The sequence below is a fragment of the Salmo trutta genome, chromosome 36 (assembly GCF_901001165.1).
Source record: "Salmo trutta chromosome 36, fSalTru1.1, whole genome shotgun sequence".
Taxonomy (NCBI): domain Eukaryota; kingdom Metazoa; phylum Chordata; class Actinopteri; order Salmoniformes; family Salmonidae; genus Salmo; species Salmo trutta.
Window position 1 is genome coordinate 18,047,361 of NC_042992.1, and position 15,817 is coordinate 18,063,177.

Consider the following 15,817-nt stretch of genomic DNA (forward strand, 5'->3'; position numbering starts at 1 on the left):
TAACAAATTCACCCCTCAATAAACTTAGTCAATCAGGATTTGCAAGTGTTTCATTGTTGGCCATTCATTGTGTTTAGCCTGATTGCAGACTTCAGGGTTACTCATGTGCTATGCCAGGCTGCCAGTGGCAGTAGCCATGACTTTAACCAGCCATAAGAGATAATCAAAGGCTCTTTTATAGACCTTTGCTGCCCAGATGGCTGACCGAGCAAGACATAATTAGCTGTAGCTTACCATAGGGAAAAATAGGAAATTATGAATCATTATAAAGGTTTACTGTATGCATCATAGTCTCCATTGTAAAGTCCCGGGCATGTTTCTATTTAGTATGAGCTCAAGTGTTGTATTTTCCGATAAATTTGCTCCCGGGTTCAGTTCATTTCATATTTTCATTTGATGCGTTATAGTTTATGATTGTAGTCTATTGTTGCTGTTCTACCCTAATGTTTCCACTTCAGCTCAAACCTACAATCCATGGAAACCCTTACTGACTTATGACTTATGGGGGAATTTAATGGTGTGCAAATGCAATCTCTCCACTCTATGCACAAAACCACCAGAAGTCTGGATTTAAGCCTGTAGCAATTTATTTTAATTGTATCTAGTGAATCTAGTGTATCTAGTGAAGCCACATATCTAGTGAAGAACATTAATCATTGGTAGATATATTGGTAGATATATTGGTAGACATATTGATAGATATATTGGTAGATATATTGGTAGACATATTGGTAGATATAGTGATAGACATATTGGTAGACATATTGGTACATATATTGGTAGATATAGTGATAGATATATTGGTAGGCATATTCTGCAATTGGAATGCAGTACATTACTATCATTCTCACTTTGCACAGTAGGCCTAGTCTGCAGCCAGCATGGCTAGGCCAAAACAAAGATCACATTTCCTGTAGGACTGCAGGATTACTTTTATTCAACTTATTTTTGTTCATTTTAAACTTTTTTTAAATGCTTAATATCTTGGCATAATGTATTTGGCAATATAGCCCAAAAAGTTGATGGTCCAAATAGCATCTGAGTCTAATATTTGCACAATTGACTCATTATTTATTTACCCATCTTGACCAGAGCCCCATGCTATCTTAATTTGAACAGTTTCTCACAGCAGGACAATTATCCTGCAGCAACAGGAAATGTGAATTATCCATTATAATTAATTTACATTTTTGTAGGGGTTGATACATTTTTAGATAGGATAAATCAATTCTGACTTTTTAAACTGGAAATTACAAACTTTGGAAGCGTTTTTTAAACCTTGAATACACTACAATTTGCATGACCTGCATTACTCTGTGACAACAGAGTGATCAAATTAAGATAGTACATCTGTATGCAGAGACTTAATAAATGGTTTGTCCTAGTCGGTCCAGTAAACACTGTGTGTGCTGAGACATTAATCCCTTGTCCCTTGCAGTAGTGTGTGCAGATGTGCACAGCCCACAGCCCTGTCTGGAATGATTTAGAGCCGTTTGTCTGAGGCCAGAGAGCCAGAGAGCCAGCCGAGAACGTCTGATCTGAGAGGGTTTCTCTCGGGGTTTGGCAGTCTCGTCCCGTTGGGGTGGCAGAATGCAACGTCTGACCATGCCAACGTGTGTGTGTGTGTGTTTGTGTGTGTGTGTGTGTGTGTGAGTGTGTGTGTGTGTGTCTGAACATGCCAGCGTGTTCCCGCGCTGCGGTGCTTCTGGAATACTGTGTAGCCAATGGATGAGGAGGAAGCCAGAGAGGTTATTAACAGAGAGAGAGAGACGGACTACTTGTGTCAGTCGGAATACGTAGACTCTGGAGAGCAGGAATGTGAGGTTACAGACTCTTTAATGAGAGAAGGGCTGTCCCACAGTTCACTTTTTACAGTCTCTGTGTCACTTCCTAAAATCTTTGTTTTTATCCTGTCATTTTCTGGCCATTCTTTATGTTAGTTCAAAGATAGTTCTTATTCATTATTGAGTCGTTCTGTCCTTTATATAGAATATTTAGCTTCTCACCATTGCGCTGGTGTGTAACAAAGAATTTACTCTATATGAATTATGGCACTGGTAGAAAATCAGTCATGCTGTCAATTTACTCCACACTGTTTGACAAGTTGTGTGTTTCCAAACATACTTTAATACTTTAATAAGCTTGCTACAATATGCATTTTTTTATGTGGAGCCAAGAAGTATTTTTACTGGGTCTCTTCAGTTAGAGGATGTATTTTGTAGATCATCATACATACACTCCTCGGAAAAAAAGGGCCATCTAGAACCAAAAAGGGTTCTTTGGTTGTTCCCATAGGAGAACCCTTTGAAGAACCCCTTTTGGCTCCAGGTAGAACCCTTTTGGGTTCCATGTAGAACCCTTTCCACAGAGGGTTTTACATGGAACCAAAAAGGGTTCTACCTGGAACCAAAAAGGGTTATCCAATGGGGACAGCTGCAGGACCCTTTTGGAACCTTTTTTGTAAGAGTGTACACGTAGCTAGCTTTCACACTGCTCCTCCTCTCCTTCTTTTTGTTGGCATGGCCTCATTGGAGTCCTTTCCAACTCGGTAAGTATTGGTATTTACTCTCAAACAAGGCTATTGTTGCACCCCAACAGAGCACTTACATTTCAGATTTGGACAGAAGTAAAAAAAAATTGATAATAAAAATATAAAAATGATGGGTGGCTTGTGAGAAATCTCATGGACGGGTTGCAGACTGTCCTAAGGATTTTCTCTGTGGTGTGCCTCAATGTGAGGTTACAGACGTTATACATTACTCCACAAAGCAGCATGGGTAAAAAATGCTTCCCTCATAGAAAAACTGTAATCCCAGACTGATGGATTGGTGGCTGCAACCACATCTGCACTCGTTTGAGCAACTCTGAATCACATTATAGACTGATCATCATACTTCAATCATACATTAAGTCAGACTGCACAATGGAAGGATAATATTTACTGAGACCTGGCAGGATCTTAAATGCAAATTAGGGTGGTGTGTGTGTGTGTGTGTGTGTGTGTGTGTGTGTGTGTGTGTGTGTGTGTGTGTGTGTGTGTGTGTGTGTGTGTGTGTGTGTGTGTGTGCGTGCGTGTGTGTGTGTGTGTGTGCGCGCAGTCTGAGCTAATCATCAATCTGCAATAATGATATTATGTTCGGCCAGAATTGACTATGTAGTCTCTCTGTTTGTGTCCTATAGGATGGCAGGACTGCATTGCATGTAGCTGCAGCACACTCCAAGGAAGACATTGTGAAGCTCCTGGTCAGAAAGGCAGATCCTGACTCACTAGGAGGGGTAGGTTGTCTCTAGCCCCAGTGTAAGCCTCTTTGTATTCTTTATTCTATATTGAATACATTTTATTTTATTCTATTCCATTCTCAATCTCACCCTTCTACTTTTACCTCCAAACCTATTCCCCCAGACATTGTGCTAAGGACAGCCCAGAGAGGATAGCATTTCTAAACAGGCCTGTGGTTTGGCTTATTTGGCCCCTTTTTCTCCTCAGTGGTAACTGAAAACTGCTATTATTTGTGTAAGTTTTGGCCGAGCTGACCTGTTATGACATCCTGAGTCTGTCTGACGGACAGGAACCACTATGGGCTTAGAGGACACAAATGATAGCCTGGTACCTTCAATAGGATCAAACTGTCTAGTGGGGTTTTGATGACTAATCTAGAAGGTGGTTTGTTATAGCAATGTCTGCCCATACAAACATCTGCAGGTATTCATAGTTTCTGTTAAGCAGAGGCCCAACTCAGCCAACACTATACAGCATGAAAAGATGATTTTACATAAAGTGATCTACTTGTGAATTATTTGGCTAAGAGAGACAGAGAGAAAGTGAGAGAGTGTGAGTGTGAGAGAGTGAGAGAGAGGGAGCGAGAGTGAGAGAGAGAGAGAGAGAGAGAGAGAGAGAGAGAGAAAGAAAGAAAGAAAGAAAGAAAGAAAGAAAGAAAGAAAGAAAGAAAGAAAGTGAGAGAGTGTGAGAGAGTGAGAGAGAGGGAGCGAGAGGGAGAGAGAGAGAGAAAGTGAGAGAGTGTGAGTGTGAGAGAGAGAGAGAGAGAGAAAGAGAGAGAAAGAGAGATAGTGGGAGAAAGTGAGAGTGAGAGAGAGAAACAGAGAGAAATAAAGAAAGAGAGAAATGTGCTTGAGGTAATCTCCATAGGAAGAAAAGAGCCATGGTGGTTCTTGGCTCACAGCCATCGTGCAGACCCATATTCCCAAGGGTGCTGACAATCCTGGACTCTCTAAGGAAACTAGTGGTGGGAAAAGTGCAGTCAAAATAATCAGCTGTTTCCCATACAGACAAAAATACAGAAACTGTGAACCGAACTGAATAATCCCCCAGTGTGATCAAAAAAAATGCCAAGATGATGATGTTTAGATAAATAATTAATCAAGTGGACAAAATGTGTTGGACTCAGACGCATCTTTGACATGGATTTTGGCTACATCACCAAAAGACATTCCTAGCCATATCGCAGGTTGATGTTTATTGTCATACGTCTTGCCTTGGAGGCAGACCTGAGCAAATTCCACTAGATGGGGTAGCTGCAAAGTCAAACTTGGCTATATTGTAAAAAGTCATGAAAACACAAATGAACTTTTTGGTCTTCATTTAAGGTTAGGGTTAGGCATTATGGTTAGCAGTGTGGTTAAGGTTATGGTTAAGGTTAGTGTTAGGTTTAAAATCAGATTTTAGGACTTTATGGCTGTGCCAGCTAGTGACCACTCTGTAGTGCTCCCTCCAGAACAAGATTATTGACAAAAAAACACTAACCTGCAACCATATCCCTCATTCTGTCCTCTTTTCTTCATTATACCAGCCCAAGGACCAGCTGCCTCTCCACTTTGCTGCCTCCCGAGCCACCCCATCCCTCGGTACCATCCAGACACTGCTCAAATTCTCCAGCAAAGAGGCCCGGCTCGTACCAGACAAGGTAGGGTATCTGCCACATGATACCGCAGCGGGACGCACTCTTCTCCTCCCTCTCATCCATCACTTCTCACCTCATCCGTCAATCAAATGTATTACTGTGTGGTCTCGAATGACTGGAATAACCGACTGTGCTGCATATATAAGCTGAGCACAGGCTGTGTCCCAAGTGGCACTCTATTCCCTATATAGTGCACTACTTTTGACCAGAGCCCTATGGGCCCTGCCTATGGACCATGGTCAAAAGCAGTGCACTATATAGGGAATAGGGTGCCATTTCAGATGCACACACTGACTTTCACAGTATATTATCTTTACCCTGAGGAGATTTTCTGGCTCTTGACTGTGCTGGGTTGCAGCTCACAGACAGTCATTGTTTCCATCTCTTTGTGTCTGTGTCCAGGATGGCTGCATTCCACTGCTCTTAGCCGTCGAAGCCGGGAATGTTGGAATCGTTAGGGAGCTCCTTGGAACTCTAGCTGAGCCTCAGCTTAGGGCTCAGAAAACAGTAAGAGCCAACTAAGGTGTCTGGGGTTACATGGTTTCATTTAGGAATAAGAACTATACTGTATATATAGCATTCATAATAATAGCTACCTAATGTTTATTGACAAATATTAAAGTAAAGGTTAAGGTTTTAAAATAAGTTAGAAGCTCTGGATAGGAAATCTGTGTAGGTAAAATGAATGGACAGTTACATAAATCAAAATTTATTTGATATTAGGTTAGACCAAAATATATGCATTGGCCCAAAATGTACAACTTATCATGTACTTTACAACCAATCAAAGTACAGAAGTGCGTTGGGTACACCCAAGCATGTCACATAACACCAGTCTAGCATGTATAACACTATGTCACATAACACCAGTCTAGCATGTATAACACTATGTCACATAACACCAGTCTAGCATGTATAACACTATGTCACATAACACCAGTCTAGCATGTATAACACTATGTCACATAACACCAGTCTAGCATGTATAACACTATGTCACATAACACCAGTCTAGCATGTATAACACTATGTCACATAACACCAGTCTAGCATGTATAACACTATGTCACATAACACCAGTCTAGCATGTATAACACTATGTCACATAACACCAGTCTAGCATGTATAACACTATGTCACATAACACCAGTCTAGCATGTATAACACTATGTCACATAACACCAGTCTAGCATGTATAACACTATGTCACATAACACCAGTCTAGCATGTATAACACTATGTCACATAACACCAGTCTAGCATGTATAACACTATGTCACATAACACCAGTCTAGCATGTATAACACTATGTCACATAACACCAGTCTAGTGTTTATAAAATTATGTCACATAACACCAGTCTAGTGTTTATAACACTATGTCACATAACACCAGTCTAGTGTTTATAACACTATGTCACATAACACCAGTCTAGTGTTTATAACACTATGTCACATAACACCAGTCTAGTGTTTATAACATTATGTCACATAACACCAGTCTAGCATGTATAACACTATGTCACATAACACCAGTCTAGCATGTATAACACTATGTCACATAACACCAGTCTAGTATGTATAACACTATGTCACATAACACCAGTCTAGTATGTATAACATTATGTCACATAACACCAGTCTAGTATGTATAACACTATGTCACATAACACCAGTCTATTGTTTATAACATTATGTCACATAACACCAGTCTAGTGTTTATAACATTATGTCACATAACACCAGTCTAGTGTTTATAACACTATGTCACATAACACCAGTCTAGTGTTTATAACACTATGTCACATAACACCAGTCTAGTGTTTATAACACTATGTCACATAACACCAGTCTAGTGTTTATAACACTATGTCACATAACACCAGTCTAGTGTTTATAACACTATGTCACATAACACCAGTCTAGTGTTTATAACACTATGTCACATAACACCAGTCTAGTGTTTATAACACTATGTCACATAACACCAGTCTAGTGTTTATAACACTATGTCACATAACACCAGTCTAGTATGTATAACATTATGTCACATAACACCAGTCTAGTATGTATAACACTATGTCACATAACACCAGTCTATTGTTTATAACATTATGTCACATAACACCAGTCTAGTGTTTATAACATTATGTCACATAACACCAGTCTAGCATGTATAACACTATGTCACATAACACCAGTCTAGCATGTATAACACTATGTCACATAACACCAGTCTAGTATGTATAACACTATGTCACATAACACCAGTCTAGTATGTATAACATTATGTCACATAACACCAGTCTAGTATGTATAACACTATGTCACATAACACCAGTCTATTGTTTATAACATTATGTCACATAACACCAGTCTAGTGTTTATAACATTATGTCACATAACACCAGTCTAGTGTTTATAACACTACGTCACATAACACCAGTCTAGTGTTTATAACATTATGTCACATAACACCAGTCTAGTGTTTATAACACTATGTCACATAACACCAGTCTAGTGTTTATAACACTATGTCACATAACACCAGTCTAGTGTTTATAACACTATGTCAATTAACACCAGTCTAGTGTTTATAACATTATGTCACATAACACCAGTCTAGTGTTTATAACACTATGTCACATAACACCAGTCTAGTGTTTATAACACTATGTCACATAACACCAGTCTAGCATGTATAACACTATGTCACATAACACCAGTCTAGCATGTATAACACTATGTCACATAACACCAGTCTAGTATGTATAACACTATGTCACATAACACCAGTCTAGTATGTATAACATTATGTCACATAACACCAGTCTAGTATGTATAACACTATGTCACATAACACCAGTCTATTGTTTATAACATTATGTCCCATAACACCAGTCTAGTGTTTATAACATTATGTCACATAACACCAGTCTAGTGTTTATAACACTATGTCACATAACACCAGTCTAGTGTTTATAACACTATGTCACATAACACCAGTCTAGTGTTTATAACATTATGTCACATAACACCAGTCTAGTGTTTATAACACTATGTCACATAACACCAGTCTAGTGTTTATAACATTATGTCACATAACACCAGTCTAGTGTTTATAATACTATGTCACATAACACCAGTCTAGTGTTTATAACACTATGTCACATAACACCAGTCTAGTGTTTATAACATTATGTCACATAACACCAGTCTAGTGTTTATAATACTATGTCACATAACACCAGTCTAGTGTTTATAACACTATGTCACATAACACCAGTCTAGTGTTTATAACATTATGTCACATAACACCAGTCTAGTGTTTATAATACTATGTCACATAACACCAGTCTAGCATGTATAACACTATGTCACATAACACCAGTCTAGTATGTATAACACTATGTCACATAACACCAGTCTAGTATGTATAACATTATGTCACATAACACCAGTCTAGTATGTATAACACTATGTCACATAACACCAGTCTATAGTTTATAACATTATGTCACATAACACCAGTCTAGTGTTTATAACATTATGTCACATAACACCAGTCTAGCATGTATAACACTATGTCACATAACACCAGTCTAGCATGTATAACACTATGTCACATAACACCAGTCTAGTATGTATAACACTATGTCACATAACACCAGTCTAGTATGTATAACATTATGTCACATAACACCAGTCTAGTATGTATAACACTATGTCACATAACACCAGTCTATTGTTTATAACATTATGTCACATAACACCAGTCTAGTGTTTATAACATTATGTCACATAACACCAGTCTAGTGTTTATAACACTACGTCACATAACACCAGTCTAGTGTTTATAACATTATGTCACATAACACCAGTCTAGTGTTTATAACACTATGTCACATAACACCAGTCTAGTGTTTATAACACTATGTCACATAACACCAGTCTAGTGTTTATAACACTATGTCACATAACACCAGTCTATTGTTTATAACATTATGTCACATAACACCAGTCTAGTGTTTATAACACTATGTCACATAACACCAGTCTAGTGTTTATAACATTATGTCACATAACACCAGTCTAGTGTTTATAACATTATGTCACATAACACCAGTCTAGTGTTTATAATACTATGTCACATAACACCAGTCTAGTGTTTATAACATTATGTCACATAACACCAGTCTAGTGTTTATAACATTATGTCACATAACACCAGTCTAGTGTTTATAACATTATGTCACATAACACCAGTCTAGTGTTTATAACACTATGTCACATAACACCAGTCTAGTGTTTATAACATTATGTCACATAACACCAGTCTAGTGTTTATAACATTATGTCACATAACACCAGAATAGTGTTTATAACACTAAGTCACATAACACCAGTCTAGTGTTTATAACATTATGTCACATAACACCAGTCTAGTGTTTATAACACTATGTCACCTAACACCAGTCTAGTGTTTATAACATTATGTCACATAACACCAGTCTAGTGTTTATAACATTATGTCACATAACACCAGAATAGTGTTTATAACACTATGTCACATAACACCAGTCTAGTGTTTATAACATTATGTCACATAACACCAGTCTAGTGTTTATAACATTATGTCACATAACACCAGTCTAGTGTTTATAACATTATGTCACATAACACCAGTCTAGTGTTTATAACACTATGTCACATAACACCAGTCTAGTGTTTATAACATTATGTCATATGACACCAGTCTTTTGATTCCCTCCCTCCCTTCATGCTCTAATGGCACTATTAAACTACTCTCTGTGACATATTAAACCATGACTTGGTAATACAGCCCAAAGTAGGAGCATGTTTCCAATTGTGGCTAGCCCTGTAATAAGTCATGGTGAAAATGGGATAATAGGTTAACCGAGCACTTACAGAAAAAGTGCCCAGTTTTAAAGGAAAATCTGTGCAAATCTCCCAAACCACTTTATCGGGGTGTTTAATATGTTTTTAGTGTTTTTCAGTTTTTTATCGTTTCTTGTTTGGGTGATTTACTGACCTGTGTGTCTTCTGAGGATTGTGTTCTGGGCTCCACCTCCAGGGGTTTACAGGCTTGGTCTGGCCTTTCTATTTACATGTGGTGTTTATGACACAACGCACAATGATTGTAATGTAATTATGTTCACTATTAATTTTTTTTTACACATTACATATGGCAGCAACGTGCTGGCCTGGGAGAGAGGGAACATTGTTAAAGAGTAGATCTGGCTGACCATTTTTCTTCGAAACTGAGGATATAGTGGCCATTGTGTCCACATTGATAGGTAGCCTGGTCCCAGATGTCTTTGTGCTGTATTGCCAACTCCTATATTCTTTGCCATGACAACAGCTGTAGGAGTTGGCAATACAGCACAAAAAGATCTGGGACCAGGCTACTGTGTAGAAACATTGCAACAAAGTGAGTCTGTGCAACATGATGTGTTTGATACTGTACTTCAGGGGAGTGGAGATGCAGCGCTCCATGTCTGCTGCCGAAAAACGGACCTGGAGATGGCCAAGGTCCTCATTGAGAATGGGGCCAATGTAGACATCCAAAATGTGAGTAGGCAGTGTATTAGTTTCCCCTTGCAAACAGGGAGACAAGACTATCACAGGCATGAGTAATCCAAGTTAATATACTGTTCTCTGCATTGCATTCTGTTCTGGTAAACTTTCATAGACAAGACATTGGTATGGAGACAGTAAAAACATCTAGCACAGCTATTGGATGTGGTTATTGTAGAGTTGTATATCTGTTGTTTCCTGTCTGACAGGAGGAAGGACAGACTCCTCTCCACATAGCTGCCTGGGAGGGAGATGTGCTGCTGCTGAAACTGTTCTACCAGAGCAAGGCCAACCCTAATATCACTGACAAGGTGGGGGAGGAAGGACGGAAGCCCAACTGTATTATACAAAAAACCCTATCTTCTGAATCCCATTGTTTCAGCCATGTTTTAGGCCGGGTTTTTTCCGGACAATGATTAGGCCTAGTCCAAATCAAAAGCATGCTCAATGGAGATTTTTCATTGAAAGTGCCTCTTAATCCAAGACCAGGGTTCATCTGTGTCTGGGAAACTGGCCCAATTATGTATTATATTGTAGTCCACCAGTGAGTTTCAATAGTTTTTTGCCATGTGCACCATAACATTATCTGACCTCTGACCTCTAACCTCCAGATGGACAGGTCACCTCTGCACATCGCTGCAGAGCGTGGCCACACCAACGTGGTGGAGGTCCTCACAGAGAAGTTCAAGTCCAATGTCCTGGCCAGAACTAAGGTAGGTTACCACCACTACATCTTAACAAGCCATATGTGCAGTTACAGTATAGGACTATGATCTCATATGGAACCATGATTAAGATAATAAAGTATATGAGTCTTGTGGCAGTTGTTAGATATACATTACATCTGTGTTTGGTTGGTACTGTAGTTACTGTGCTGCTGTCTGGCTATAGAAGCTGTAGTAGTCATTAGTTACTGTGATGGTGTCTGGCTATAGAAGTTGTAGTAGTCATTAGTTACTGTGATGGTGTCTGGCTATAGAAGTTGTAGTAGTCATTAGTTACTGTGCTGGTGTCTGGCTATAGAAGCTGTAGAAGTCATTAGTTACTGTGCTGGTGTCTGGCTATAGAAGTTGTAGTAGTCATTAGTTACTGTGATGGTGTCTGGCTATAGAAGCTGTAGTAATCATTAGTTACTGTGCTGGTGTCTGGCTATAGAAGTTGTAGTAGTCATTAGTTACTGTGATGGTGTCTGGCTATAGAAGCTGTAGTAGTCATTAGTTACTGTGATGGTGTCTGGCTATAGAAGCTGTAGTAGTCATTAGTTACTGTGATGGTGTCTGGCTATAGAAGCTGTAGTAGTCATTAGTTACTGTGATGGTGTCTGGCTATAGAAGCTGTAGTAGTCATTAGTTACTGTGATGGTGTCTGGCTATAGAAGCTGTAGTAGTCATTAGTTACTGTGATGGTGTCTGGCTATAGAAGCTGTAGTAATCATTAGTTACTGTGATGGTGTCTGGCTATAGAAGCTGTAGTAGTCATTAGTTACTGTGATGGTGTCTGGCTATAGAAGCTGTAGTAGTCATTAGTTACTGTGATGGTGTCTGGCTATAGAAGCTGTAGTAGTCATTAGTTACTGTGATGGTGTCTGGCTATAGAAGCTGTAGTAATCATTAGTTACTGTGATGGTGTCTGGCTATAGAAGCTGTAGTAGTCATTAGTTACTGTGATGGTGTCTGGCTATAGAAGCTGTAGTAGTCATTAGTTACTGTGATGGTGTCTGGCTATAGAAGCTGTAGTAGTCATTAGTTACTGTGATGGTGTCTGGCTATAGAAGCTGTAGTAGTCATTAGTTACTGTGATGGTGTCTGGCTATAGAAGCTGTAGAAGTCATTAGTTACTGTGATGGTGTCTGGCTATAGAAGCTGTAGTAGTCATTAGTTACTGTGATGGTGTCTGGCTATAGAAGCTGTAGTAGTCATTAGTTACTGTGATGGTGTCTGGCTATAGAAGCTGTAGTAGTCATTAGTTACTGTGATGGTGTCTGGCTATAGAAGCTGTAGAAGTCATTGGTTACTGTGATGGTGTCTGGCTATAGAAGCTGTAGTAGTCATTAGTTACTGTGCTGGTGTCTGGCTATAGAAGCTGTAGTAGTCATTAGCATGAATAATGTAAAGGTCAGAGTTGGAAATCCCAAGCATTTGACCCTCAAATTATAAAAATATCACATTTGTTTCTGTCTCTTTGTATGACCTTCTAAAACCAGTGTTCAGTTTTCCAGAGACTGTATATAAATTACAGTGTCTTCTCTTAGGATGGCAGCACCCTGATGCATATAGCCTCCCAGTGTGGACATCCAGAGACCGCCCTCACCTTCCTGAAGAAAGGGGTCCCACTGCACATGCCCAATAAGGTACAGGAAGTCCAGGTGTCCAATGGGCACTTTAAAAAAAAGTAGCATAAATCACTGGCCTGAAATTGTATTTGAGTATCACGTCTTCGAATGCACTGCATTGTACAGATACTGTATGAGAATAGCCAAATATTTAGAATACATCATTATATATATATATTATCCTTTCTTACTATGTTATTTAATGTATCCTATCAAATGAACCCTACCTATAATTGATGTATCATACTCTGGCATCACACCTCCACAGTCAGGTGCAATGTGTCTCCATGCTGCAGCCAAGCAAGGTCACACGGCTGTAGTGAAGTCTCTTCTCCTGAAGGGGGCACACGTGGACACCACCACTAAAGACGGCCTGACGGGCCTACACATCGCTGTGCAGAACTGCAAGCCCCTCGTGGTGCAGATGCTACTGGGCTTTGGGGCTCAGGTCCAACTCAATGGAGGCAAGGTGAGACATACACTTATGTCCTAGAAACATACACAATACAACATTTGTTCGGTTGTGCTGTATATTTGACGATGGTGTGGAAAGTAATACGGTTTTTGTACCATAGTAACTGCTATTGTTGGCATGTGCTGCTAACCTTTACCCTGCCTTTGTCCTCCCTCTGCCCCTGCCTGAAGGCCCGGGAGACCCCGCTGCACATCGCTGCCAGAGTGAAGGAGGGGGAAAAGGTGGCTGAGATGCTGCTGAAGAGCGGGGCTGATGTCAACGCAGAGCAGGAGGTTAGAGCTCTCCCTTCACTGTGGCCAGAGATGAGTGGGTTTATCAGATCAGAGGGCTTATCTGAATCTGAAAGCAAGGCTGTTTGATTGTGTTCCACATAAACTTCCAGCTTCTCTGTCTGTGTCTCTTTCTCTCTCTCTCTCTCTCTCTCTCTCTCTCTCTCTCTCTCTCTCTCTCTCTCTCGCTCTCTCTCGCTCTGTCAGAATGGGGAGACGGCAATGCATGTTGCTGCTCGCCACGGTGGACTGCGGATGATGAGAGCCCTGAAAGAGGAGGGAGGAGACCTCACCTGGAGATCTAAGGTAAAGTAGAAACACTTTTCTGTGTCTAACCAGTGTAACAAAGACACATTGAGTCTATTTCCCACTTTCAGTAGTCTAAAACACTTCCTTTTTGTGGTCATGTATGTGTTTTTTCATGTGGTTGTACTGTATGTACAGTGGCTTATTCAGACCCCTTTACCTTTTCCATATTTTGTTATGTTGCAGCCTTATTCTTAAATGGATTCAATCCCCAAAAAATCCTCATCAATCTACACACAATACCCCATAATGACAAAGAGAAAATAGTTTTTTAGAAATTTTTGCAAATATAAAACAGAAATACCTTATTTACGTAAGTATACAGACCCTTTGCTATGAGACTCGATATTGAGCTCAGGTGCATCCTGTTTCCATTTATCATCCTTAAGATGTTTCTACAACTTGATTGGAGCCCACCTGTGGTCAATTAAATTGATTGGACAGGATTTGGAAAGGCACACACCTGTCTATATAAGGTCCCACAGTTGTCAGAGCAAAACCCAAGCCATGAGGTCGAAGGAATTGTCAGTAGAGCTCTGAGACAGGATTGTGTCAAGGCACACATCTGGGGAAGGGTACCAAAAAAATGTCTGCAGCGTTGAAGGTCCCCAAGAACACAGTGGCCTCCATCATTCATAAATGGAAGAAATTTGGAACCACCAAGACTCTTCCTAGAGCTGACCACCCCGCCAAACTGAGCATTCGGGGGAGAAGGGCCTTGGTCAGGGAGGTGACCAAGAACCCGATGGTCACTCTGACAGAGCTCCAGAGTTCCTCTGTGGAGATGGGAGAAACTTCCAGAAGGACAACCATCTCTGCAGCACTCCACCAATCGGGCCTTTATAGTAGAGTGGCCAGACGGAAGCCGCTACTCAGTAAAAGGCACATGACAGCCCGCTTGGAGTTTTCCAAAAGGCACCTAAAGGACTCTCAGACCATGAGAAACAAGATTCTCTCGTCTGATGAAACCAAGATTGAACTCTTTGGCCTGAATGCCAAGCACCACGTCTGGAGGAAACCTGACGCCATCCCTACGGTGAAGCATGGTGGCGGCAGCATCATGCTGTGGGGATGATTTTCAGCGGCAAGGACTAGTCAGGATCGAGGCAAAGATGAACGGAGCAAAGTACAGAAAGATCCTTGATGAAAACCTGCTCCAGAGCACTCAGGACCTCAGACTGGGGCGAAGGTTCACCTTCCAACAGGATAACGACCCTAAGCACACTGCCAAGACAATGCAGGAGTGGCTTCAGGACAAGTCTCTGAATGTCCTTGAGTGGCCCATCCAGAGCCCGACCTTAACCCGATCGAACATCTCTGGAGAGACCTGAAAATAGCTGTGCAGCAATGCTGCCCATCCAACCTGACAGAGCTTGAGAGAATCTACAGAAAATAATGGGAGAAACACCCCAAATAGAGATGTGCCAAGCTTGTAGTGTCATACCCAAGAAGACTCAATGCTGTAATTGCTGCCATAGATGCTTCAACAAAGTACTGAGTAAAGGGTCTGAATACTTATGTAAATGTCATATTTCAGTTTTTTATGGAGTATTGTTTGTAGATTGATGAGGGGGAAAAAACGATTTAAGCCATTTTAGAATAAGGCTGTAACCTAACAAAATGGAGAATGTCAAGGTGTCTGAATACTTTCCGAAAGCACTGTATGTGCATGCATGTGTGTGTTTATATATGTGTGTGTTTCTGTATTCATAGGCTGGAGAGAACCCTCTCCATGTCGCTGTGCGCCACTGTCATGCCCATGTGGTGGAGGATATTCTCACCTATCTGACCAGTGAGAGAAGCCGTGAGGAAGCCCAGTGCTGTGTGAGCCAGGGGAACAGGGTGAGAATAAGACTCATGATAATCATCAACATTTATGCCATTTCACAGACAGTTTTTATCCAAAGAGACTTATAGTC

General features: G+C 40.4%; 1 protein-coding gene across 1 annotated transcript in view; it reads left to right on the top strand.

The window, feature by feature from the left end:
* The window catches only part of trpn1 (transient receptor potential cation channel, subfamily N, member 1), a 45,032-nt gene that overhangs the window by 2,452 nt on the left and 26,763 nt on the right, over window positions 1-15,817 (top strand). The window contains exons 3-13 of the mRNA XM_029734880.1: window positions 3,181-3,276; window positions 4,809-4,922; window positions 5,322-5,426; window positions 10,412-10,510; window positions 10,726-10,827; window positions 11,128-11,229; window positions 12,768-12,866; window positions 13,117-13,317; window positions 13,494-13,595; window positions 13,800-13,898; window positions 15,612-15,740. Of these exons, the coding sequence (XP_029590740.1) occupies window positions 3,181-3,276; window positions 4,809-4,922; window positions 5,322-5,426; window positions 10,412-10,510; window positions 10,726-10,827; window positions 11,128-11,229; window positions 12,768-12,866; window positions 13,117-13,317; window positions 13,494-13,595; window positions 13,800-13,898; window positions 15,612-15,740 (1,248 nt within the window). The remainder of the gene's footprint in view (window positions 1-3,180; window positions 3,277-4,808; window positions 4,923-5,321; window positions 5,427-10,411; window positions 10,511-10,725; window positions 10,828-11,127; window positions 11,230-12,767; window positions 12,867-13,116; window positions 13,318-13,493; window positions 13,596-13,799; window positions 13,899-15,611; window positions 15,741-15,817) is intronic.